The sequence below is a fragment of the Xiphophorus couchianus genome, chromosome 1 (genome assembly GCF_001444195.1).
Source record: "Xiphophorus couchianus chromosome 1, X_couchianus-1.0, whole genome shotgun sequence".
Classification (NCBI taxonomy): Eukaryota; Metazoa; Chordata; class Actinopteri; order Cyprinodontiformes; family Poeciliidae; genus Xiphophorus; species Xiphophorus couchianus.
This window is the reverse complement of record NC_040228.1, coordinates 24,043,182-24,069,682: the sequence shown is the minus strand read 5'-3', so window position 1 is coordinate 24,069,682 and position 26,501 is coordinate 24,043,182. Positions and strand designations below refer to the sequence as shown.

The 26,501-nt window shown below is 37.6% G+C and overlaps 1 protein-coding gene across 14 annotated transcripts in view; it reads left to right on the top strand.

The window, feature by feature from the left end:
* Positions 1-26,501, top strand: part of rap1gapa (RAP1 GTPase activating protein a) — a 62,458-nt gene that overhangs the window by 9,474 nt on the left and 26,483 nt on the right. For 12 of the 14 annotated variants that reach the window (XM_028018546.1, XM_028018556.1, XM_028018530.1 and 9 more), the window contains exons 2-3: positions 12,587-12,622; positions 25,198-25,291. In XM_028018546.1, the coding sequence (XP_027874347.1) occupies positions 12,587-12,622; positions 25,198-25,291 (130 nt within the window). Of the gene's footprint in view, positions 1-12,586; positions 12,623-21,681; positions 21,837-25,197; positions 25,292-26,501 lie in introns of those variants that run through there. The other 2 variants (XM_028018606.1, XM_028018631.1) reach the window with 2 other exon arrangements.

Genomic DNA, 26,501 nt, shown 5'->3' with positions numbered 1-26,501 from the left:
ACTCTAGTTTATTCAACTCTTGGAGGTCTGACAAAATGAATAAAAAGTTAATAAAAATTATTACTGTACGTTTATCTCACACATTTAGATTCAAAATCTAAAACTCACTAAATTTATTTGACTTAAAGAGCAGGTGAGAGTAGACACAACTAAATGCAGCTCAAATGTTTTACAGTGTACTGCGTTAAGACAAAAGACAACAGCGGAGAAACTAATTTTGTTTGAACAAAGGTAAGCGTTGGCATGATTAAAGATGACTGTGCAGCAAAGCAGAGCTGCTGGAGGCCAGGCAGCGCGTTCAAGCACCCTTCTGAGGGCAGTGGCCAAACAAACAGCAGTTGCAGGGCAACCAGAGGGCCCTTCAAGGGCCCTGAAGGGGGCCCACCATGCATATTTACTGTAACAGTCAACATTCACATTCATATCTACAACCGCAAACCATCTGTAACAAAAAGGAAGCCGAGGCATGTTAGCTTTAGTCATCTGTCTAATGTTGACCATAACTCTAATGTTCAATACATTTTTTCTTAACTATGAGTATAAAATCATGAACAAGTCCGTGCGATAATTGGGGTGTCAAACTCATTTTCATTTTGGGACAGATCAAAAATGTTCTTAAAGGGCCGGTTGTGGCAGAATATGTTGATAAAGCCAATTAAATGGTTAAAATATCAACAAATAGTCGTTCCTGCAGGATCTTGTGATTGTTTTAGTGCTCTGTAGTAATCAAAATGACAGATTCTGTGGTGCCAAGATAAAACTGATTGTAAAGACGTTTTGTGATAATGTATGACGTTAAATGGGACTTTTTATTACTCACCGATTCATATTTTGGGACCAATTTTGGAAATATTTGCAGTAAAATCTGAAAAAAAATGGTAGATTTGTTGATCTTGTGTGAATTTTGCAGATCTGTGAAAAACTGGAAGAACTTATTGAAGTAACTTGGAGTCTAGAGGGCCACATAAAAAGATTAAGTGGGCCAGATTTGGCCCCCGGGCCTTGAGTTTGACACATGTGTTGAAAAGCATCATGACAGTAAATCAGGAGTGTCCAAAGTGTGGTCGGGGGGCCATTTGTGGCCCTTGGGTTGAGTTTTGCGGCCCCCATCTCCAGATCAAAGATGATATAAATTTGACAGCACAGATGATTGATGTAGATTTTTTTTTTTTTAGTCAAGGTAAATTAACTATAAACATAATTTTCTTAGAATAGAAAATGTTGAGTACAACACAAAGTATTTGTCTTTTTATAACTAAACTTTTATAAACCTATAAAAAATGCAAAATGAAAATTCAACTTTGCTCCTCCTAAACCAGCTTTTATTTAATTTATTTAATAATAAAACCTAAATGCTTTTCTGTTAATACAGCAAAAACTTTCTAAAGTTTTACAATGAAAAATGTCTCTTTCCTACAAAAAACAAACCAAACAAACACAAAAAAATCTACTTTACTTCCTTGAATTTATTTTTATTTTCTTGGCCCACAAGTACTTTTTACTCAACTATTTTGGCCCTTGTGAATAAACGTTTGGACACGCCTTCAGTAAATCCTTAATACATTATATTAAAACTTAGAAACGTCCTTTTTCAGTGCATTTAGAAAGTTTTTACAGAATTTCCTTTTACATTCTGTGTTTTTATAGGAATTTATTTGACAGTACAATAGAAAGTAGTGAACTGTAAATGTGTGGTGAACATTTTTACTCAGCCCCCTTCATTCTGATACCCCCAAATGAAACTGCCTAATTTATAAATCCATCTCTGAATATAACTGTCATTAAATACAAGGCAAAGCTACAGGAAATCCTTACAAAGTCTAATTATCCACCCGTAATATCAATGGAAAGGTTTCTATGAATCATGTGTGAGTGGCCCAGTCAAAGTTCAAACCTTAATTCAACAATAAATATGAGGCAAAACCTTCAAATTAATGTTCACAGAGATTCTCCATCCAGTATGACTTAGATTGTGCTATTATTTTAATGGGAACATATTATACTTTTTAATATTTCAATACAAATTTTGAATAATAAAATATGAATAACACTGAATCAAAGATCAAAACTTCCCTGATCCACAAAAAGACACAAATCAATGAATTATTAAAATAATTCATTGATATATAATCAGAGAATCAAGAAACGATTATCACACATGCGTCAAGCACACAAACATTGTTGGTTTACGCTGGACTCTTGTCATAAATATCCCTGTGGAACCGATGTGTGTTTGTTACGGTGTTTCTTACTGTACCGCGGCGCCAAATGAGGACATTCAGCGTCTTTGTGCTCATTTCTGTGGGCTGAATGAGCCCATTGACAGCAGCTCAGTCAGCCCACACAGGCTGCCCAGATCTGCTCACGTTTACTATTGTTTTGACAATGTTTCTGTTGGTTACTAATAAAGAGCATTTTTCAGAACTACGAGCCTTTAGAGCGTCTCAGTGTCAACTGTTGTTTTAATATTACCTAGAAAAATGTGAAATGAGGGTCTGATGTGGATGTTAATGTGAGTAAGACGGATCCAATGATTTTAGATTCGAGGTTATAATAGTTTAAAACTAACAAAATAGCAAAAACTAAAAAACTGAAAGATTTTGTTAACTAAAAATAAAATGGTAAATAATAGTGAGAAAACTATAACTAACTTGAACTATGTCATGCATTTATAAAAGTAACTAAAACATGCTATAATTATAGATATACTATCCTTCATTTTTTGTGTTTATCAATTTTTTTATTAGCCTTTCAAATTTAAATGGATATTTTTTTTGGTACACAAGCAGCTTATGTCATTTGTCAGCACTAATCCACAAAATGGCAACAGCAAAAGTTGTGAGGAAACACAAGTCAGTCAGTTGTAAAGCAATAATTTAATATATCTTTTTGAAAATGGGATTTTCTGTTGAGCCCAATCGATGTAAATATAATCATAATACAATACTTTGACCTTTTTGAATTCTGCGCCTAAAAAGATTACAATAACTTAAAAACTGAAGAAAAAATAAACTATATTTAGTATTTAATTAATAAAAACTAATAAACATATTCTGACTAATTAAAGCTAAATGAATTAGACCACATGTGTCATATTGAAGGCCTGAGGGCCGGATCTGGCCCGCTGCAGCTCTTTATGTTGCCCTCTAGACTCCAGATTACATCAATAAGTCACTGCAGGTTTTAACCATTCTACAAAATTCACATAGAATCAACAGATCCGCAAATGTTTTCAGATTTTACTGCAATTTTCTCTCAGAATTAGTCATAAACATTGGATTTAAGTGACTGCTGTCTGAGCCTTACTTGATGTCAAGTTATAGTCCGTGACCGATACGGCGATTTATAAAAAGTCACGTTTAATATCTTACATTAGTGCAAATATCGCAAGAAATCCTTACAAATGTTTCTAAATTAGCACCACAAAATCTGTGATTTTGATTACAAAAAAAATGTTTAAGAAACACTTTCTGAATGCTGAAACAAACATGTATTTATTGATATTCTAACAGTTTAATGGGGTTTATCAATACATTCTGGAACAACCAGCCCGTTAAGTGTATTCAGATTCTTGATATGACCCAAAATGAAAATGAGTTTGACAAACAAAAAAGTCACGACAAAATAAAACTAAACTACAACCCTGGTTAAGCTGCTTTTAAATTAAACTCACAACATTTGCCATGGACTGCTAAAGAATTACATAAATGTATGTAATGTGGGCTGCACAGTGGTGCAGTTGGTAGCACTGTTGCCTTGCAGCAAGAAGGTCCTGGGTTCGATTCTGCATGGAGTTTGCATGTGACAGACTGGCGACCTGTCCAGGGTGACCCCGCCTCTCGCCCAGAATGTTAGCTGGAGATAGACACCAGCACAACTCCCGATCCCTCTAAGGGACAAGGGTGTTCAGAAAACGGATGGATGGGTATTTCAGGATGTCATTTATTGCCATAGACAGCACAGAAAGATACAGTCTGTATAAATGTGATGTAGGACATGTGACCACAGGAGTCTGCCATTTGTGTGAAGTGAAGCGAGATCACATGATTGGTCATTTCTCTGTCAGGGTTTGCATCCCCACCCCCTCATTCTCCTGTCAAACTTCCCTTTCCCCACTGTTGTGCTGCACTTTCTGTGTTTTTGCTGTCAACACATATTTTTATCCAGAACCAGGGAGAAGTGTTGCCTGGAGAATTGGGTTGTCTCCTACTTTCTGTCTGAATCGGTCCGTTCAATAAAACACTATGGCGTCATGCTCAGTAACATCCGCTAAAAACAGTGTTCACACTTTCTCACATGTTTTCTGCTGTTTGAAATTAGGATGTAAACTTCATTAAAAGGTTATTTTCTTAAAGAGGGAGGTCAGATTTTTTTGTTGAGAATTTATGAGAAGCCAGTATCTTATCTGAAGTTGAAACTTCTCTGAGAATCTTCATTAGGATAGAACTGAGATTAATCAGATGCATTCATCCATCCTTTACAGTTCATAAGTTTACAGTAGATCAAGGGTGTCCAAACTTTTTGTCACGTGGGACAAAACTGTAGACTCAACTGTAGTTGCGGGCCAAAAAAATCCAACTAAAATCAAGCAAATAAAGACGCCCGATACTTACTGTAGAGCCAAAACGTGAAAGGGATTTTTACGACGATGTATTAGGGAAATGGTAGATGAAAAAAAGGAGTACATTTCTGCCAAAGACTCAGAAATTTTGTGATTAATCTCAGAAAATTTATAGAAACTTTTCATCCATCCATCCATCCATCCATCCATCCATCCATCCATCTTCCTCTGCTTATCCGAGGTCGGGTCGCAGGGGTAGCAGCTTCAGAAGGGAGGCCCAGACTTCCCTCTCCCCCAGCCACTTGTTCCAGCTCCTCCGGGGGAATCCCAAGCCGTTCCCAGGCCACCCGAGAGACATAGTCCCTCCAGGGTGTCCTGGGTCTTCCCCGGGGCCTCCTCCCGGTGGGACGTGCCAGGAACACCTCACCAGGGAGGCGTCCAGGAGGCATCCTGACCAGATGCCCGAGCCACCTCAACAGGCTCCTCTCGATGTGAAGGAGCAGCGGCTCTACTCTGAGTCCCTCCTGAATGACTGTGCTTCTCACCCTATCTCTAAGGGAGAGCCCAGCCACCCTACGGAGAAAACCCATTTTGTCCGCTTGTATCCGCGATCTCGTTCTTTCGGTCATGACCCAAAGCTCATGACCATAGATGAGGGTGGGAATGTAGATCGACCGGTAAATCGAGAGCTTCGCTTTTTGGCTCAGCTCTCTCTTCACCACAACGGACCGGTACAGCGCCCGCTTGACGGCAGACGCTGCGCCAATCCGCCTGTTGATCTCCCGCTCCCTTCTTCTCTCATTCGTGAACAAGATCCCAAGATACTTGAACTCCTCCACTTGGGGCAGGACACCCCCCCTGACCCGGAGAAGGCACTCTACCCTTTTCCAGCTCAAGACCATGAGCCGGAGAAGGGTAGAGTGCCTTCTCTGGGAAGTAGAAATTTTTCGACGATTGAAATTCAGAAATGTCCATGTTTTTTTCTAGAAAATTTCTGACATTACTCTCAAAATATTGGGGTTTTTTTTGGCAGAAATTTAATACTTTCTTTTTCTACAATGTCCCTATACGCCGTAGCAAAATTTGCACATTTTCTGTATTGAAAGAAAAATAATTTTCATGACGGCCTGAACCAGGCCACTTGGATATCCGATACGTATGTGAACGTCATTGATACTCGACAAACGTCACTACTCTGCGTCCTGATGCGCGAAAACGGGAAGAAAAACAACAACCATGACGGAAAATAATGAGGATTAAGTTGTTAATGTGCTGCTCTGCTCGGACAACAATTTTAAAATCGTAAGCTATGCTCCATTGTTAGCATCCATGTTTACTTCCACAAACACTAAGCACTTCTTTTTTTTTTATTGCGGTTAGAAAAACTCCGAGCACAGTCTGTTCGTGTGACGTTATTGCGCCCTCTACTGTGCATGCGGAACACTTTCAGGCTGTTTGGGTCACTTCAGGCTGCAGTGTGAACGTAGCCTTAGTTAGCAACTGATGGTTTATGAAAAGGTCCGAAGTCCCAGGATGATTGGGTAAAGTTTAGTTAGGTTATGATCTGTTTACAGTGTTTCTTACATTTTGGGTTAGAAAAATCCTGAAGGAACATGCCACAGCGCCAGATTTATGTCCGAGTAATGAGTCGTGATTTTAAGCTGGATTTCTTCGGGCTGGATTTACTTGCTGTGAGCAATGTCGCTGATTTGATACGCACTAATGGCCTCGGCTAATTTTTAAAGTGAGGGAAATGTTAAAAAAACGTTTGCAGAGAGAGGGAGGAAATCTCATGCAGATGAAGTGGACCTACTTTCTTGTAAAGTGCCACAGCTGTTGACACTGGTGGGTCTCTCCTTGAGCTTTCTCATCCCTCCTGGATGTTTGTTTCCATGACTACCACTGGGTAGGCTGATACCTTAAGAGCAAGGAGGAATTACAAATTTTGGTGTAATATTTGCATGTATTGCTAAGCTTTTAAAATGTTGTCATTCATGTGGACTATTATTACATCTCCCAATGGGATTAGGTGTAAAAACTTTACTCAAAACGCAGATTATACGAACCCATTTGACTTTCCGTATAATATGGTATAAATTCCACTTTATTACAGAAGTATTCACATAACTTACACTTTTTCACAGCTTTTCACATTACAACTGCAAAATAAATTATGTATGTTTACTGGACTTAACTTTAAATTTTTTTTTCAAATACAAAAGTGTTTTTAGTGCAACTAATTACCATAAAAAGAGAGACAGAGCAGAAAACGAACATATAAAATCAAATTAGATCGAACTTCTCCCCTTACATAAAAACATGGAGAATAGGTGACAATGAAACTACAGCCAGATCTACAGTGGAAGGGTTTAGATCAAGTCACATTCAGATGTTAGGATGGCCTAGTCAAAGTCCAGCTCAAAATCCAACTGAGAATCTATTATGAATCTCTTTCTGAGTAACTACAGGCAAATAGAAAAAGTACGTGACACTTTTCAGATTTTTATATTTAGAAATACATTAAAAACCATGTTATGATTAGAATTTTGATTTATCGTTGTCACAATAAATTACAATTAATGATCTTAAAAACCCCCAAACTGTCCACATTTTCTAGATGGATAGTTTAGCTTTTTTTCCTCCACCGTTTGTTCAATGAGAGCATCAGTAAATATGAATAAATTAGAAAATATGATTACCTCAGATACTGTGTGCAGTAAAAATCACACTTTTTTATGTGACTGGTGTCCTGAAGAAGCAAGTTGCAGATGGGAATTGCGAATTGCATAAAGTTCACTAAAAAGAAGTAATAAAAATAAATAAATAAATAAAAAAATTCAGAATAGTGCAGCACAAAGCATAACTCCAGAGTTATGCTTTGTGCATAAATTCAATAGATTGTAGCTTTAAATGTGATGTATGTGAGCACATTCAAGGGATAGGAAGACTTTTATAATTTATTTAAACACCTTATATATAATACCTGTTATCTAGAACCTATTTTCACTGGCAAATCATTTGTGCAGCAGTATCTCTCCTCTGTCTCAACTGCTGAGTTTTATGTTTTTCTACTCACTCAAACTGTTTATTTAATATTTGCTCCAAAGATTTTGATATTTCCGCTTGGAGCCTCGTTCTTTATTCCCGGCACACCCTGCTTGATCTCATTTTATGGGAATTTTGTAAAACTTGAGAAGGGATGAGCAGCAGAGGAAGAAGTTCAGAAAAATGTTTTTGCAAGTGATTCATGCAAAAACAAACTTTCTCTCCAGACTTCAGTTCTCCTCGTACCTGGCTCCAGGCCCTGCTTCCTGTAACTAACTCTGTTTTCCGACAAGGAGGAAGTTTTAAGCTTTCATTTTATTCTTTTGCAAATTTCTCACCAGAAAAGGAGAAGTCCTAACTTTGTTTTTTACTTTTGGTTCCAGCGTCTCCTCTTTTTGGGTTTATTGTGATTGGCTGCGGTTTTGTTTGTTATTGTTGAATGAATAAATTAGAAGCCAGTTTTTGCCGTTACTATTGTTCTTTGCATTCCTTTCATTCCACTTCTTTTAGGTAATAAGTAGAAATAATTACAAAAGTTTGAATGATTGACTTCATATTTCACTTTCCTTTTCCCATGAAAAAGAAAGTTGCTCTTGGAGAACAAAAATATGTTTCATTTCAACACAACATATCTCCATATTATGGCCTGATTATTACTTCTGTTTTATAATAAATATACAGACGTAGATGTTGAGCCACAGGGTTCTGTGTCTCAACATGAAGACAGATGATCTGTTAATTTGAAGGTCTCAACATACACTTATCCCCATTTAACTTCTCCAATTTTCATCATCATATGAGCCTCCATTAAAATAACAAAAAATAAATAAATTCAGTCAGTCTGTTTAAGAATAAAGAGTAGAAATGGCACATTGCTTTAGCTAACAGGTATAAAAGTTGCTGGAATGATCAGCAGATATGAAATTGCTATAAAGGCAGACCATTTACCTTTACAGCACTTTGTAGTACGTTTGTTTAGCTACCAGTTAGTACTGCCTTCCCTTCAAATTTATCTTGTAAGTTGAAACTCAGAACTGGAAATGACTACTTCTCAGTTGAAAGTCAGGAAATAATGGGATTTGCTGATTTTTTCTTTCTTCAGTTTTTTATACATCAAAGCACTAAAAGAACATGTTTCCTTATAGGCATTGTACAGTAGTTATTTTGCCACTAGTTTAATGCGATACAAGCTTTCAGAAGTACAAATAAATTTACTGTTGAAACTTCACATCAAAATAACAATATAATAATAATAATAAATAATAATATATGACTAACGTTCATATATTTTTTTAATTAGAAAGATATCAAATACAGCATTTTGAAGAAGGCGTATCTAACCATTGGTAACCATGGAGACAGTGCCGCCCCGTCATGTTAGCCTAGCATGAATGAACAAAGCTGGTTAGCATCTCGTTTTTTGTATGTTTTAAGGCTGCTGCGGTTTAAGGGGAAACGCTATTTACGACATAGTGACATAAATAATGTGGTGTGAATTCAGGCAAAGTCGGTAATTTGATCAACACGTCAGGAGTGAGAAAATATAGGTCGGTTTCTAAGCTAGCTGTGTCAAACATTTGTAAATCCCGCCGTCTTTGAGCCCCAACCAGGTGATTTACGTTCACAGACTCAGACTTAAGCAAGCAGAAACCAAGGTAAAACTGGCAAAAATAACTTGGGAAAACTATATCTGTCGCTTCGTTCAATACTCAGAAGATCAACATTTTAATCTTATGAATACTACGAATCAACCTAATCCCCAAATTATTCAGTCTCCTGAAAGATTTAAAGGGTTTAAATTTAAGAATAAATACTTTTTGATTTAAACCAACATCTTTCTTCTAACTGGAATAAATAATTGCATTTTGGAGAGGCCCAGGCAGAGTCTTGACATGAAGCTGAATTTATGGAGGATCAAAATATTACAGTGATGCCAAGAAAAACCTGGAGTTCATCCCAAATAATACATTTATAAGATACCGGTAGAAAGGTGCAGAAAGCTGATCAACAATTATAAAAAGGATTTAATTGGTTTAATGCCAACAAATATTTTTCCTATGATTATGAAAAAGATATAAATAGTCTTGGACTTGTAATTTTAATGAAAGGGAAATGAGAACATAACCATTTTGCATTTGTTTTTAACTTCTTTGTTGAATTGTATAATTTCAAATTTAAATCAGCCAACAGTATCATTCTGGACTTTATTGTACCACCCAGCTCTGGTTATCCAGTTGTCATTTGGACTGTACTTTTTTTTTCATTTTTGGAGTTGTTTTACTTGCAATAATTAGCCAAAATTTCTATGTTCAAAGTTGGAAAAATCTACTAAAGTTAGAACCAGATATGTCCCAAATCTGTCCAAAATTCTGTATCCAGTTTGGCTTTTTTAAATATAAATTGTTTCCAAAGTGGTGATGGCAGACTGCATCACTTAATTCGAGTGTTGAACTATTATGTCTGTAGTTGTTGGAATATTCCTTAGGGTTTCAATGTGTGAAAACAGAGGGAAAATATATTATCCTTGGCTTGTTTTGCTAAGTTAGCATCACAACAACGAGTGAATTGTGCCTCCAGAATGCAGTCAACTCATTACTAGTTCAACGCTCCGAGACAAATCTACCACAACATAACTCACAAAACTAAAGAAGTGATCATAGCAAGGTGGCACTGTGTTGTTGGTGTTTAGATTTGTGACAGGAAGAGTCTGACTTCTGTCCAGAAAGCTTTTATTCAATATTTTTATATAGGTTTGCTTTCTAAGTGTAGATGCAGATATTTTAGTACAGGAACAACATTCACTTTTGTCGCGTCTGCATGTTTGCTACAGCAGCTGCAGCCATGAATCACCTTCATCACATAGTGACTGTTAATATTAGGAAAGGTTCCTCTGTTTTTATCTATGTGACATTTCTGTTGATAAAAACATGAAAGAATGCTTTAGAGGCGTTTACAAAGTTAATCCTTCAGGACTGAGGGATTTTTTTTCTACACATGTACTGCCATCTATTGGCAGAAAGTGGTTTCATATTTTCATCCTTCAAAGTCTCCCACACTAAATTATGATACTGTTTCTGGTGTGGGTGTTACACTGACCCATATTTATAGAACATGTATCAAAAGCAGAGCCACGAAATGTTTCACAAAACAATTAATCTATAAAACAACCAATTTTTGCTATAAAAATGGCTTTTTTCAATATAAAGACCAAAAAGAGTTTTGAGGATTTTGTTTTATTTCTCCAATTAAATCCTTCTTGACAATAAAAGAAAAATAGACATTCTCTGATAGAGTGTCATTTTGAAACAAATAATGAAGGGATTACAAGATCTTCCCCATTTATGCATCAAATAGATGTCCCTAATTATGTGATATTTACAAAACTAAAAAAAATGCAGCACAGGACAGAGTGTCTGTTGGCTGGCAGAGTGTTTTTCATTATGTTATTTTCATTTACATAATGAAAATAACTAGTAAAGAAAACAATTTGAGAATTTAAAAAAAGCAGGGACGGAAGATTAATGTGAACTAATTGTGGCAAGAATTTAATCAATAAATCACAATAAAAAAGACGAATCAAAGCATGTAATATATGAAGGCCTGGTTTCTAAAAGATGATGCTGAAAATATTCTGATATTAAATAAACAGTTTGGTGTCAGAATAAGGAAGATAGAAATCGGGACAGGCTGTCAAATGAGAAAATGCTTAAAGTTGGGATTTAAAGGAGGGCAATGATTCATCTGACCTGATTTCTTCTGGCAGGTCTTACCAGATCCTTGGGGTCTTGACTTCAAGTGCAGAAAGACCTCTGCCCGAGGATCTTGGCACACGCCTGCACATACAGCTCAGAGAAGACAAAAGAGGGATGTGACAGAGGCCATGAAAGGCCACAAAAGCAATCAGTATAATGAGATTTAGGCTCTGATTCAGGAACAGATGACACATTTTTTCTTGTCTTGACAGTGAGTTATGAGCCTTACAGCTAAAACTCAACCAGGATAAAATTCACTTTGTCTTAAAAAGAAAAAGAACAGAGAAATAATCAGCATCTAATTCCTGAAAATGATACTTCAACAGATGGCAAGAGGCACTTCAGTGCAGCTATTTTAGATTTTTCAGATGAGGTTGGCTAAAGTGTGTGCAATGCAAAAGCGTTTCTCAAGTCTTTCAGGAGTCGCCTGTTTCACTTCCTTGATACTCCCAGTAAATCAAAGCCACTTTCCAAATTTTTAATAGTAAATAATTTAGAAAACCATGTACCATTCCAGCTGATCTGAACTGACACATGAAATCTTTTCTGCAGGGTTAATTTATGTGCCAGCAGGTGATGCTAATGTGCTTTTGACTGTCAATAAAAAGTTTTATTGAAGAACTGCTTCAAGTGGTACAGAAGAGGATTACGGCCACTGAAAAAATATAATCTGACTTTAATCTCAGAATTCAAATTTTGTGTGAATTTACGTCAAAATCCAACATTAATATATAAAACGAATCACATAACTACACCTTCCTTGTTAGGATTTGTAACCTTCCACTTTATTTATACTGAAAGCCTAACTAAAGTATGAATGCTGTCCTGAATCTTGGCTAGATTTATTTGACGGTTCATAAACAATTGAAACAATTCTGATTCTATGAAAAACGTTTTTCCCCCCCAAAAAAAATTTAAATTCAAAATTTAAAAATACTTAATTGATTCCAGAGGGAAATAAAATGTACAGGTACACGGCATCCAAAACAAGAAGAAACAGTTGTCAATAAAAAAAAGAAATATTTTCCACAGAAAGCCAGGAATGAGTACAGAGCTACTCCAACATGCTGCCGCCCTGAACGGTGAAAGTCTAGGAATATTGTCCCTAATCCTCTTCCGTACAATAGAGCCTTTAAAATGCGCTTTTCATCTGCTATTTTTAATCTATTTTAGGGTAAATAATCTGAAAGAGAGTGTAATGCTGTTTCTGTTTTGTGCTTTTTTAAAGAGTGGACAAGACCTTCTCCAAGGCAAGAAGTATTTGGTGAGTACTTCATCAATTTCAATCTAAATAGTTTGTGACAGGACTCTGAACAGAAAAAGGAAGCTATGTTTTACAAGTTCCTTTAAAAAGAAAACCCAACCCGGTTTGAAAACATTGTGTCTCTCTGGAGTGGAGTTCGGTGTCGGTGACTCAGACTGTCCTTGTGATGTACGAATGTGTGGATCCGTCCACCAGCTCCACTGTAAGTAAGACGAATGAGGCTGTGAAAGGTAGAGCGGATCAGTCCATGCTGCTGTTTGTGCAGAGCTGCCAAGGTTAGAGAGAGCTGTGTGTGACACACACAGGCCGACAGGGATGTGAGCATGCACACGACCCGCCGCTGATGCAGGAACACAGCGACGGTACCACTGAGTGGTACTTTACCACAGAAATCATCACACCTTCCCACTGGAATACAATAGAGGGGGATCACTCTTGACAGCCAGGCCTGAATTACTCAGTGACTGGCCCAGTTTGCACCGGCTACAGCCTGACTGTCCGTCAGCTGCATCTGCTTCAAACCTAATGCCCGCATCGTGTCTAAAGAAGGCAATAGAGATAAAGAGGAAGATCGAAAACTGAATACAAAACAGCACAGGAGATAAAAGAATGAAGAGGGAGGGAAGGAAGGATAAAAGACTGGTTGAGATGACTCGAAGAAGAGAGATGGTCATGTCTGCTTTACATCAAAGAAGAAAAGTAGGATAATATGAGTCTCTCTTTAAAATTCTGAGAACACTGCAGGATGGATTGGTTGGCACTTTTCCACTGTGTCACTATAACCTTTTACCGTAATGGGAACAGATTCACAGGAGGAGAGGTGACTGCAAAACTTGTTGTTTGTGGCAACGTTTAAGCCGCCTGATTACTGTGTACAGAGTCATCCTCTTAGAACAGAAAAGAATAGAAATAGCCTTTACTGTTGCTCAAAAAGGAAATTCAGGTGTAGCAGCAGCATCAAATGTTCACACATAAAAGGTCTTAAATTGTTAAAACTATATATATAAAAATAAGATTAACAAGATAACATAAAAATTACAATTATTGGGAAAGACCAAGCAAAGACAAAAAAAATAAATAAAATCGGATTTCACAAAAAATCAGAATTGAGCATTAAAAGGATCCAGGATTAGTTGAACATGTTGGCCTAAATATGTTACAATTTTCCTATTACATAAAATAATGCTGTTTGTGATATGCCAAAACTCCTAATTACTTCAAAACTGTACATCTTTTGTTATATTTTCACCCATGGAGGTTGCCATTTTTTCACCGATGGGTTGATGAGACGGATAATCTGTGAAAAGATCAATCTCATCCACCTCCTCCCTGAGCTACTATTGCCGTCTGAAGAAATGCACCACTACAACCAATCCGAGCCAGCAGGAGGGTCTTAGCGTTGTCAATCAACCTCATGTAGTTGCTGTTTAATGTGTTAATTGTGAAGAAGCAACTTAGCATCCTAGGAAATCTCCACCATCATCAATGGCCATGCTAATTAGCATTAGCATTCACAACAGCTTCTCCTAGCTGGTGTATAGCAGAAAGGTTGAGGAGGATATGTAAAAAATATAATTTTTAAAAAGTTACATACTGCAGCTGTAAGGCTTAGGAAAGTAGAGACCTTGTTTCATTGTGAACTGTAATTTCTAATCTAAAGCTCAGCATGCTGCATGTGCTCTCAGTGGGTATTTGTTCTTAATCTGTTCCATGTATTCAGTGTCAGGAATTGTTCAGTTTTCTGGGTCTTATAGCTGATTAAACGTTAAATGACCATCTCCCATCTGGTGGGTCATACACAATAAATAGATGATCCTCCAGCCCTGTTTTCATGCTCTCCAGGGAGGCCTGTAATTGGTTGTAATCCGGTCTTGCTAAGCTCCCTCGATGGGAGGAAATGGGAGAGGAGGGTTAGTGTGGATAATGGCTACACTGAGATGTTCTCGGAGGGGCCTCTCTCCTTCTCTATCTCTGCACAAATGAACATACATTCAGACACAAAGTGCACTCCGGCCCCTTGTCCCTGAAGCATGATGGATGGATTACTGGAGCTGGTTACTCCCTGCCTACTGTTTGAAAGGGCTCTGCTGATGCCACTGCTGCCATACATGTGCTTCAGCACAGATAACTTACCGAAAGCATAGGCTTAACTTTTGACCAACCTTTTGGTGTCACTTTTGCTGGAAATGAACAATTTAGACAAGACTTAAGAAGTTAGTATCCGTCTTAATGGGTTGGGTGGAAATCCTAACTCTGATTTTCTCTCATCACTTATCAAGTTAAATACTGCCGCTTTCTGTCCAGACCTATTTTTTTAAGTAAAAAAAAAAAAGTCCATCTTCTGTTTTCAAAGGATTCTTGTTTTTGAATGGACTTCAAATTCAATTCTTCAGAATCCTCACCCCTCTGATTGTGCTAATCGATATTAGGTGTCACTGTAAACACCTCTGTGTTTATGTTTACTGCCCTGTCTCCAAATATTCCTCTTCCTACCACACGTTCAGTTGTGACAGGTGTCAGTTCACTCGTTCACACCGATCAGCGCGCGTCTAGCTGAGCTGTCTGAAAGAGCGACCGTGGTGGGAGAGCACGCTGTCAAGGCCGATGAAGACAAGACTTTCTCCTTGTGAGTCTCCTGCTGTCCGACCAAATATAGCACGGGAGTGACAAGCTCGCCCCTGGTTCTGCTCGTCTCAGTAATCCAAGTGCTGCCGTGTCATCCATCATCCGGCACCAGTAACAGATGTCTTTAAAAAAACATAAAGCTCAGATGACAGCCGGCTACTGAAGGCGGAGATAAGAGCCAGACGACTACGACAGGACATTTGAAATTTATGTTATCGGAATTTTGCAGCTTTTCAGTTTTAAAGTTTTCCTCTTAACCTGCAGAAACTTTTGTTTGTACTGCAGAGATGTTTCGACTTGAGTTGAGACAAGGTATCCTCAGGTATTTAGGAGACAGGGCCTGTCTCTTTATTGATGGCTCTGTCCTTCAGGATATGTTCTTGGGGACACGATTTTCCTTTTGGAGCCAGTTTATTGACATTAAATGTGAAATGACTGGTGTGGTAAGGCAGAGCGCTGAAGGACGTTTCATCTTTTCCACCGCAAACGAGAAAAAAAAACATATGCCCTGTTTATCTTTATTAAAAGAAATTAATATGTATTGCACACCAGTACCAGATTGTAATTTCAATATCACCATAGCAAACATCTGTTTGACTGAAATGTCCCAGGGGTTTCTTAATCTAAACAGACTTTAAACTGGGAGTGTTTGAATCAACATCATCTATTAGAAACAGGTATTTGTTATGAAACATGGCTTCCCATGGTAGGAGCTGCAGGTTTTGATGAATCCATGAAAAAACAAAACAAAAAAACCCAAAACAAACTCACCACACTGTTTATATTCCTTTGCAAAGCCAGGCCTTTAAAGATAATTTGATTTTGCAAACCTCGCCTCAACAATCAAAACCAATGGGCTCCACTAAGAAGCTGCCAAGCACTCTGAAAATTAAAGTAATTGATGCCTGCAAGGTGGGAGACACCTAGTAGAAGACAGCAAAGTGTTGCAAGGAACCCGTCTGCTCAGATCCTAATGCTATTAAGAAATAGGAGACTTGTGCTGTGGGAGATTGTGAAGACTTTATGATGGAGCTGCTTGCAGAATTGCAAAGAAGGCAAATAGAAATCCACATGAATCCATGATAGTCTTAGGACAATTTAGTTATTATTCCGCACTATTTTTTATTTTTTTTTTACTTTTGCCATCAGATATGCAAAAATATTAAACTTTTATGACGGGTTCTTTAGGAAAAAGCTCTTACAAATATATCCATAACCCTTGAGATTATCTACCTTTGATCATTGCAACCACAATTTTTAGTTTAGTCCCATAAGATTTTGGATTCCTTAAGAAGATGAAAAATAATCTAAAAAAGAAATCTATACAATTACCTTTTATTGGTTCGGTTGTTTGGCTAAATGACCTCCAATATGACCTGATTATGTCAATGACCAAATTTTAAAATAACTTTTTTACCATAAACATACTTTGTCTTTCTGCTTGACTTGAAATCCTTTACAGTACATCAACCTTATAGTTTCATTATCTAGCTCAAATGCTGCACAATTGTCAAAACAATCACAATCAAAGCCACAGCAGGGCTCAGACAAACTGCAGAGAAACCTTGGTGGGGATGCAGAGTTCACTTTAGTGTGGATGTGATTGGCACTCCTTTTTTGCCTTGCAAATGTCCTGATTAAACCAGGTAATTTGTTTAAGAGTAAGGAGAGGCAGGCTTTAAAGCATTTAAACCCAGCAGGGAAAGCCTTTAACGTCATGCTGCTTGAAAACTTAGAATTAGGTTTATTTATTTAATGTAAAACATTTATGCAACTCTATTAGTTCATGGAGTGAAAGTGGCGTGAAAAAGTGTTAATATCTCTTGATGTTTTCCAGTTTGTCATGAACAAACTGGAAAACATCCAGTTTTTTTTACTTAAAGGAAAACCACAACCACAAACGTCAATGCATTTTATTGCAAATTTAAATTACAGAGTAGTATGTAAGCATAAAGCAAAAGGAAACTGATACATGGATGAAGAAATTATTCACTGCCAAATTCAAACATTTTGGCATCCATTTGTATTCAGTTCTATTTACTTGGATACCCCAAAGTAAAATCCTGGTTGTCCAAGTCCATAATTGGTAAATTAAGTCAATTTGTGTGTAAATTGATATCAGTATGAACCCAGCTCTTCTCTAAAGGCCTCAGTTTGTTAGCTAACATTAGCTAACAAACTAAAACAAAACTAAATAGATTAAGGCACACAGTCAAAACCTTGCTGATATAGTTTTAAAGCATGGTAACTTTATAAATCACTATCCCAAAGTTTGTTTATCTCATAGAGCAAAGTTCATTGGAAAATGGAAAGAGTGTGGCACAAGTGCAAACCAACCAAGATGTAACTCTTCAAATAATTTGACAGACCAGTCAAGGAGAATATTAATTTGAGAAACAGTCAGACCAGCAGCACATGCAGCTGTATGGCTGTACGCACTCTGCGTACCTTGAGATTTTCCTTTAAGTAAAAAAAAGAAAATAGTTATCGGATTTTTTTTATTATTTAACCCTCTTTAACTAAATTATTAACAAAATTGTGGAGACAAAAAAGGTCTTTTGTGTCAAAACATCCTGTATGTAGTCCACATCTGTGTGCGTCTGTTGGGATGGGTCTAAAATTAAATTTTATTGGTCAGTTTTACTTTTGTTTATTTGGTGGCTTGCTGCTGTTTCTGTAAGCTAAGTGTGACTATAAGGTGTCTATGCAGTAAAGCTAGCTAAAAATTAATAACCAGACTCTGAACCATCCCGCAGTTCGAGGGGTGAGTGATCCCTGCCTGAACTTTTTACCATGTGTGTGGTTCTGGTGGGGTCACCGGTTTAGAAAGAGCAAATATTTATTTATTCAGATGTAAAGCTGTTAGAAACTTAATCGTATAAAGCAACATTCCTTCAGTTGTGCTTCAACATCCATGGCCTGTTGCATAAAACCCCAATAAACTACAGAAAATTTGTAGCTAAAATGTGATAAATGATCAAAAAACTACAAAGTTATGAACACTTTTGTAAAAGCTCTTTATGTGCATAAGGAGAGGAAGTAAGAAAACTTTTCTGGGGTGATGCTCAGAGCTGTTTCGCAGCATGCCTCCTGTGACTCATTACTGTTTGTCATACCCCAGTCCCCAAACCCTCCTCCACTAAGGCTCACAAGTACTAATTAAATCTTTCCTCGAGCAAACATACACTTGTTAATTAATTAAACTTAATATATACAGTATATACAGTATATACAGTATATACAGTATATATATATATAATTCCAATAAATCATTGACACTTGATTCACATTGAGCACACATCCTGACTCTTTTGTTTGTCTGGCTGTAATCCCTTTGGAATTACGGGATCCAGTGAGCTTTAGCAGCATTTGAGCTTCAGTCTCAAAGGATGTTATCTAACACTTTTTTGATTGAGAAAAGCTTCCCAAAAGCTGAAACTGAGCGGCGAGGCGAGGATACAGGAGCAGAATGATGCGAAAACTTTGGGACGGCAGTGATTCTCCAAGGATCCGAGCAGAAGGGAAGGAGCAGAGGCCATTTCACCGGGCTAATGGGATGGGAATCCCTGATAGCGAGGTCAGGCGGAAGGGATTACCTCTGGGTCTCGGTAGAGGACACAGAAACAGGAGGGTGCTGTCAGTTTAAAACCAACTATCCATGTCCACACGAGCAAAACACAAAGCTCTACAAGACTCTGTCTTTTCGTTCTCTATTTTTATATTATTTTTGTATTTTTTTTTTAAATGATGTGAGTAATCTGTCCCAGAATTGGTATGAGCCCGCTGCACTGATCCATGATAAAATTCCAGCTAAATTTAATCAGATTTTAGGCAGGGCATTCTTATTAGATCATGGTGTTTTTTATCTATAAGCTCAAAGCACTCAATCAACCCATCCAAATTCCGGTGTGCTTTTTAAGGAAATAAAAATGACAACCCTCTTACCTCGTTTTATGAATAAAAAAATTACTGGAATCTGACAAATTGCTAAGCTTGTTTCAATTTTACAGCTTGCTTTCTAATCCATGAAGCTTTGGATGACACCAGCAGTATTTGTTTGTTTCCGTACGCAGCAGCTCCTAATAGAGCCCGGCATGAGGGCTGTGCTGTAATCCCTTATTATCTGCTCATGTCTGACACACAAAACGCACGCCGCACACACACCGGACCTCGGTTCAGGTACCGACTATAAGAGGCCGCCTGAGGAGCAGACTGACGGGAAAAGGCTCTGCATAAAAAGACACAGCTTCTGACATTAGTCGAGTGTCTCCTGGGAACTGTGCATGTCAGATTAGTGCAGGAAACGCACATGCTCACAGGAGATTTCATCAGACTCATTATAGTAATTAAAAACCTCCCCACTCAGGGATTGTCATTCCACACAATGAGCTTTATGGAAGTTGTAACGCTTGTTCAACCTTTGGGAGTTTAATGTTAAACTAAATCACACTGTTTCATATACTTTTTTGGAACAAATGTGAAAAAAAAAATTGTTGGCACTGCAGGGAAAGACATGTGAAAAGAAGCTTTGAAATAAACCTTTAAAGTAAGAAGCTTTTTTAAAAAAAAAAAAACAAAAACAACTTTCACAGTTATTTGTGCCCCTGAGAATAATTTAAAAATAAATATTTGCTGAACTTTTTAAAGTTGATCAGAGTTTATAATATTAATCTGCACCTTTCTGTTTTCCTGGGATTTAAAAATGATCCAACGGAGAGCCCATTTTCTTTTAACAAAACAACTCGCATGTCATGACAATAATCCCATAACATAAATTCAGAATGGTTTCAGGGATAAAGCAGGGAAGTTGGTAGGAAGAAAAATGGTTAACAATCCTCTGTATGCTCAAAAGTATGTGAAAAATTATCGACCCTTTGCTCGTGACATCACTCTCTTCGAAACTCGGCCAACTCCGCCATGACGGACATAAAAATAACCTAGACGCGCTCCTGTAAAGCCAGCCAAAAAACGCATATATGGTGGCCTAATATCGCTTTTATTCAGTTGATTTCGCAGTAAAAATGGTCACAGGTTGCTGCGCGGTCATTATTATTGACAACCTTTGACATAATCGCGGCTTTGCAGCGAACACGTTATACAAGGTAAGAAGACTAAAGTTTATTTATTTTGAGAAGGTTCGAGTCTGACCCTTGGTAACCATGGCGACAATTGTGCTATACAATGATGCTAGGCAATTATCATGTAGTCAGAATTCTGACTTTAATCTCAAAATTCTGACTTTAATCTCAAAATTCTGACTTTAATCTCAAAATTTTGACTTTAATCTCGGAATTCTGACTTTAATCTCAGAATTCTGACTTTAATCTCAAAATTCTGACTTTAATCTCAGAATTCTGACTTTAATCTCAGAATTCTGACTTTAATCTCAAAATTCTGACTTTAATCTCAGAATTCTGACTTTAATCTCAAAATTCTGACTTTAATCTCAGAATTCTGACTTTAATCTCAAAATTCTGACTTTAATCTCAAAATTCTGACTTTAATCTCAGAATTCTGACTTTAATCTCAGAATTCTGACTTTAATCTCAGAATTCTGACTTTCTGACTTTAAACTCAGAATTCTGAGATTAAACTCATAATTCTGAGTTTAAAGTCAGAATTCTTTTTTTGTTTTTTTCGGTGGCCCTAATCCTCTTCTGTACAGAACAAGAATCAAACACTGAGAACTAACATTTAGCTTTATACTTTACTAATCTAGAACAAACTTAGAAAATACTATCTACTTAGCAACCCAGAACAACTGGAACATTTTAAAGTCTAGTTTTTCTTTTGCTTTGCTTGTTATTGTGCTTGTGTTGTTTTTCTTCTAATTTATATAAAGCACTTTGAACTGCCTTGAGGTGCTTTATAAAAAAGTGCTATATAAATAAAGCTTCTTCTCCTTCATCATCTAAGTGTTAGATAGTAGTAATTGTGATAAAAAATGTTTTCCCCTAATATGTGATGAAAACAATTCTTATATTTTAAGGCTTTTTACAAATACTACCAGTAGTGCCAATAAATGGAACCGTGACTGTATTTTTATAATCATGAATGGTCATGTACATTTGTGTTTTTTTTTCAACATGTAGCCCATGTTGGTTGCCCTAGCAACAGCTCCTCCAAGCTCATGAGACAGCATGGGATTGAAGGATAGCCCCTTTCCCTCAATAATCCCTACTTTCTCTTTCCAAGCAGCTGAAATGGGGGAGGGTTGCTACTTTGATGGGTGGAAGGGTAGCAAGTATTATAGGCTCAGTGGGACTGTAGTGGAGCTTCAGGTTTCAAACATGAATGAAGGATGTAGATGCAATGTAGGAAAAGACAACTAAAGAGTGCAGATGCGTGTTGGTGTGTGTGTGTGTGTGTGTGTGTGAGAGAGAGTGGTGAAGAGAAGAGGGGTGTGAGTGGGAGGGTTGAGAGGAAAGGAGGAGAATAAGAGAGGATGCTGGCTGGAAGTATACTGCAGTCTGAAGAGCTGAGAGTGAGACCAGCAGGTGAGCGACGGATGAGGAGCGAGTAAGCAGAGCGAGTAGCAGAGACAGAGAGGATCACCGAGCTCAGGCAGGAGGAGGGGGAGGCTCAGGCGGTGAGTCATCGGTCCAGAGTGCGGGTCGCTGTCCGGACTTCACGGGGAGCGCCTGGCTTCCTGCTGCCACTCTCTCTCTCTCTCTGTGTGAGAGTAAGTTTGCAGCTCTGCTCTGAGCTGGACGTCAGGCTGTCCCCATGAATCTCCGGACGGTTTTCGTGCTGCTCCCGTTTACCAGCTGGGGTGTGTTATGTAATTTGAAGTGGTGAAGTGGTGCAACGAACCGATCTGGGCTCTTGTGGTGCAGCTCACGTTTATGAAAAGGGAGTTTGAAGTTGAGATTTTTAACTCTCATTTTGATCTGAATCTTTCTAGGAATTTGTTGTCTCCAGTTTGTCTCATTTTATGAGTGCAAGTTTGCACCAGTATTCCCTACACAACATATTCTTTAAATAGATTTCCAGTCATAAATTTACCCTTAATGTGTGCCTCTGTGTTCTCCATCGATTTGCGGAGGATCGGTGAGAATGAAGAGTCCAGGGTGGCTGATGCCCGGTCGTATTGACCTCCCGCGGGGAGAGCTGCTCGGGAAGATGTGGTTTCTTGTTATCCTGAGAACCGGATCATGTTCAGAATTGTTCCCATTTCATTTGGATGCTTTCTTGATTGCACAGTCGCTCGTTGTGTAATAGCTTTGAGGCAGCGCTGGATGTTAATGATTCATGCTCTGTTTTCTTCACCTACATTTGAGTCTGAGTGCACTCAACAAATGTGAGCCCAGATTTGAGTCACTGTTTGCCTTTTCCACAGCCTCCACAGCGGCTCCAAGCATTCCCTCTGCTGTACCGTCATTGTATTCTTGCAGAATTAATCGCTTTTGGCTCAGAAGCGTTCATTTCTCAAGAGGTTGTGCTCTGAATATTACTTTATCTGGAGTGCACAACACCTTCTACATGCAGGGAAAATGATATATTTTTCACTGCCGGGGCTTCAGCTTTCTTTCATCATCAAAGACAGCAATATTTAGATTCAGTTTCTATTATTAATGCATCAGGATAATTTCAGGTCGTCTTTCATGCTTTTTTAAACTGACTTAATTCATTAAACAAACTTCAGCAGAATGTGGCCCCCTGTCAGTGCACATTCATCAAAGTTGTTGTGGAGAAAAAGCCAACCTGGTTAAGTTTAGAACAAAGGATGCGTGAAAACAGCTTTGCCATCAGCAATTTGCAACTTGACTGAATTAGAGAAGAGAGAAAACTTTTGAATAAATGTGAAGCTTTTCATATTGTGTCCCCTGGTAGATTAAGTATTTTTTATTTGCAGCTCTTCGAACTAAAAGAAAGGTGGAAAAAAAACATCCAGAAATATTTAGTTTTTTAATTTTGTATAAGCAAAAAAAAAAAAAAAATGCTTGTTAATATTAGAGTAACATAAATACATCTGGTTATTTACTCACAAAGGTAAAAGACCAAAATTGAAATTAGAATTCTGTAGAGGATTTCTGAAATTTAATTTTTACTCAATCTTTGTCTGCTGTGCTTGGATTTTAGCTGATGATAATTTCTCTTTAGAAAACATTTGTAATAAAAATATTCTTTGCTCATCTATGCCTTGAGCAGTTGTTAAATATGTATGTTAGGAGCAGAGGCAATGTGACTCCACATTGTGGGAGAGCAGTTGGTGTTGCTGTTTTATTTTAAAACAAGGACAACTGGCTCTAGCATATGACATTGCTGATTAGCTGTGTGTATGGTTAGAGTGGCTAGTGTGGCTAGCATGGAAAAATATACTATTTCTTATCCTTCTTGCATTTCAATGACAGTGGGAGATATGCTGCCTTAGATAAATAGAGCTCCAGCATCGTCTTACTAACCATTTGGACCAACTACTTCAAGCTGCAGCAATTTTCATCCACAAAACTTCACAATTGCAGCAAAGATAACAACATTACATAATCTCTTGCAACATTGTGCAAACACTCTGTGCTGAGGAAGGTTCACTTACTTTGGGATTCTCAAAAATGAAAGTGAAACTGATGGCATGACCTATGTTTTGATTAATTTAGGAAATAATTATCTGAGTGCTTGAAACTGAATTTGCTGGTGCTCAGTTGGTGTTATATGGAAAAATACAACAAGACGGTTATGTGACAGCAAAATTATTGAACCACGTTCTGACACAACTATACACTGTGAATTGAACCCAACTATTTAAATCAGGAGTTCATCAAAACACACATACCAAAATTTCATGTTTCACCAAATCTGCTTCACCTCTATAACTATATTTGATATGTCAACGTACATCAGCAAGATAGGAAAAAGAAAGGCAGTACCTTAACCCCAAGTCTAAGATTTCCGATACATATATGTAATTATAACATGTGCTGTGGCAGATGTTTAAGGCTCAAAAGGATAAAATAAAGCAACTTTGCTGTATTTGATTCTGCCTTTCTATTTTCTGCTGAAAGTCTCATTCTGTTGCAAACTGAACAAACTACAGACACATCTCCACATGTTTTACTATATATGACTTTATTTTCTAAACCTCACTAATACTGAAAATGGCTATGTTTGGATCTTCCTCACTGAGTATCAGTCAAATGAAGTCAAGTCATTTCTGCAAAAAAGCATTTATAGTAACGTTACAGAGTCACCAAAACAAACATTAAGCATCACATTTCCTCAAATGCCACTATCTAAATAATCAATACACACCAAATGTGTTGATCAGTGTTCGATTTTCTACTTATGTAACTTCCAGAACTGTTTAAAGACAGTTACAAAGTCAGCCTTCTATCACCTGAATAACATTTCCAGGATTAAAGAACTAATGTCCCAGCAAGATCTAGAAAAACCCATATAATACAAGTGTTTATCTTTAGCGTGTTGAATTTTTGATTCTCCATGTTTGGTTCTGGTTCTGGTTCTGCAGAGCAGTCTCTACAGCAACTTGGTGGTGCTTAGCTTGGTGCTGTCACTGATCAGAAAAAGAACAGACATTTAAATTTACGACAGGGCGGTTATCCATCAGGGTTAATCCAATAAAAAAATTGCCCGGTTACAGCCACCAGACTGTTTCTTATGGTATATCTTGTTAAAATAAATAAAAATGTTCAAAAGTAAAACATTTAAAATACATCTGATCAACATAAAAAGATTTAGATAGCTGTGGTCCGTAAATGAATGATTCGGGATTTACACCGACATGAAATGTATAGTTTCCGTCTTTTCTTAGAAATTCAATTCCAATTTTCAGTGTGTCTAAATTAAAGAAGAAAGCCTCCAGCCAGAGCAGTGTTTCAAACACAAGTGCCTGTTCTGGTAACCTTCTCCATGACATTACCTTTTCGCTGTTCGATCTCAGACTAAGTGACCTTTTCTGACCAAATCTTTTTCTTGCATCTCTCTGATTGTAGGAAACAGGATGGGGCTGACCCCCGAATTTCTGCACCAATAGAGCCCCAGCTGTTGCAGCCTGAACTGACCCACAGCACCTCACCTCTTCACAAGGTAGGGAGAGGGGACCCAGGGGCATTAAGTCTGAACCGTGACCCCCTGACCTTATCTGTGTGACCCCCTCTATCTGTGATCCTTTGTTATTATCAGTCTCCTCACATTCTGTCTCGTGTTCTTTTGTCTGATGTGCTTTTCAGTCCTGCCTTCTTTTGTATAACTTGTGTAATTAAAGCACACAAAGCTCTGTGGCTGCAATTATTATGTTTGACTGACTCGATTAATAAAGGCCTATTTTTAGCAGGAAATAGTCAGCCTCACGCTGACAAATTTTCGCTCCAAGCTGAACGAGCATGATTCCATCAGAACCCACAAGTCACAGCCCATAACAGGACTTGTCTTTTTTTCATTTCAAAAGACATTGTCACCCATAACATCATCAGTCATGTGCGATTAAAATAGATCGCAGCTGAGGCGGATTCACTTTAGAGTTTAGCTCATTGTCAGTCCTAAAAATATATCACAGGGCCGGATGTATTTGTTGGCACCGCTTGTAACGATGGACAGAAGCCTAAAGATTGATTTGGCTTTCATTTCAGAAGATTTCACAAAAATCCAACCTTTAATTTGGGCATATTTTGTTAAATACTCATTAAAAAGTAGAAATAGAGCAATCCCTTTGCCACGTAATCAATATCAATAAATAATACATCTGATAAAATATTCAATTATTTCAGTGAACTTTGACCCAGAAATGCATGGCATTCTGGGGGATGAAGGCAGAGGAATGACTTTAACCGCTCACGGCTAGTTAAGCAAGCTTAGTGACATCAACTCACTCTCTCACTCTTTGGTTACCTAGCAACGACCTGTTGAGGAACAAGTTTTCATGCCTCATAACTGCTTAATGGAGTAGTGAAAACTGTGGGCAAAACAGGATAGGTTTTGATTTAAGTAATTCAGATAATTGAAACAAAAAAACGAATGAATAATTATTATGGTGACACGTTTTTCAGCCATATTGTCCAGCCCTTCATCGAAGCTGTCCAGGACAAAGCAGACTTTATTCCTTGAGCTGTTAAGACTATAATCTCTACTTTAGTGTCTTTATATTTAATCTCAGACATAGAATTTTGACTTTTATCGAACACGTGAACATTTGAAATTAAAATTTTAGCCTTTAAGTTTAACCTGAGGCAATCTTGTTGCCTCAGGTTAAACTTAAACACAGCGGTGGTAATAAACTTAAGTATTGTAAAATGTTGAA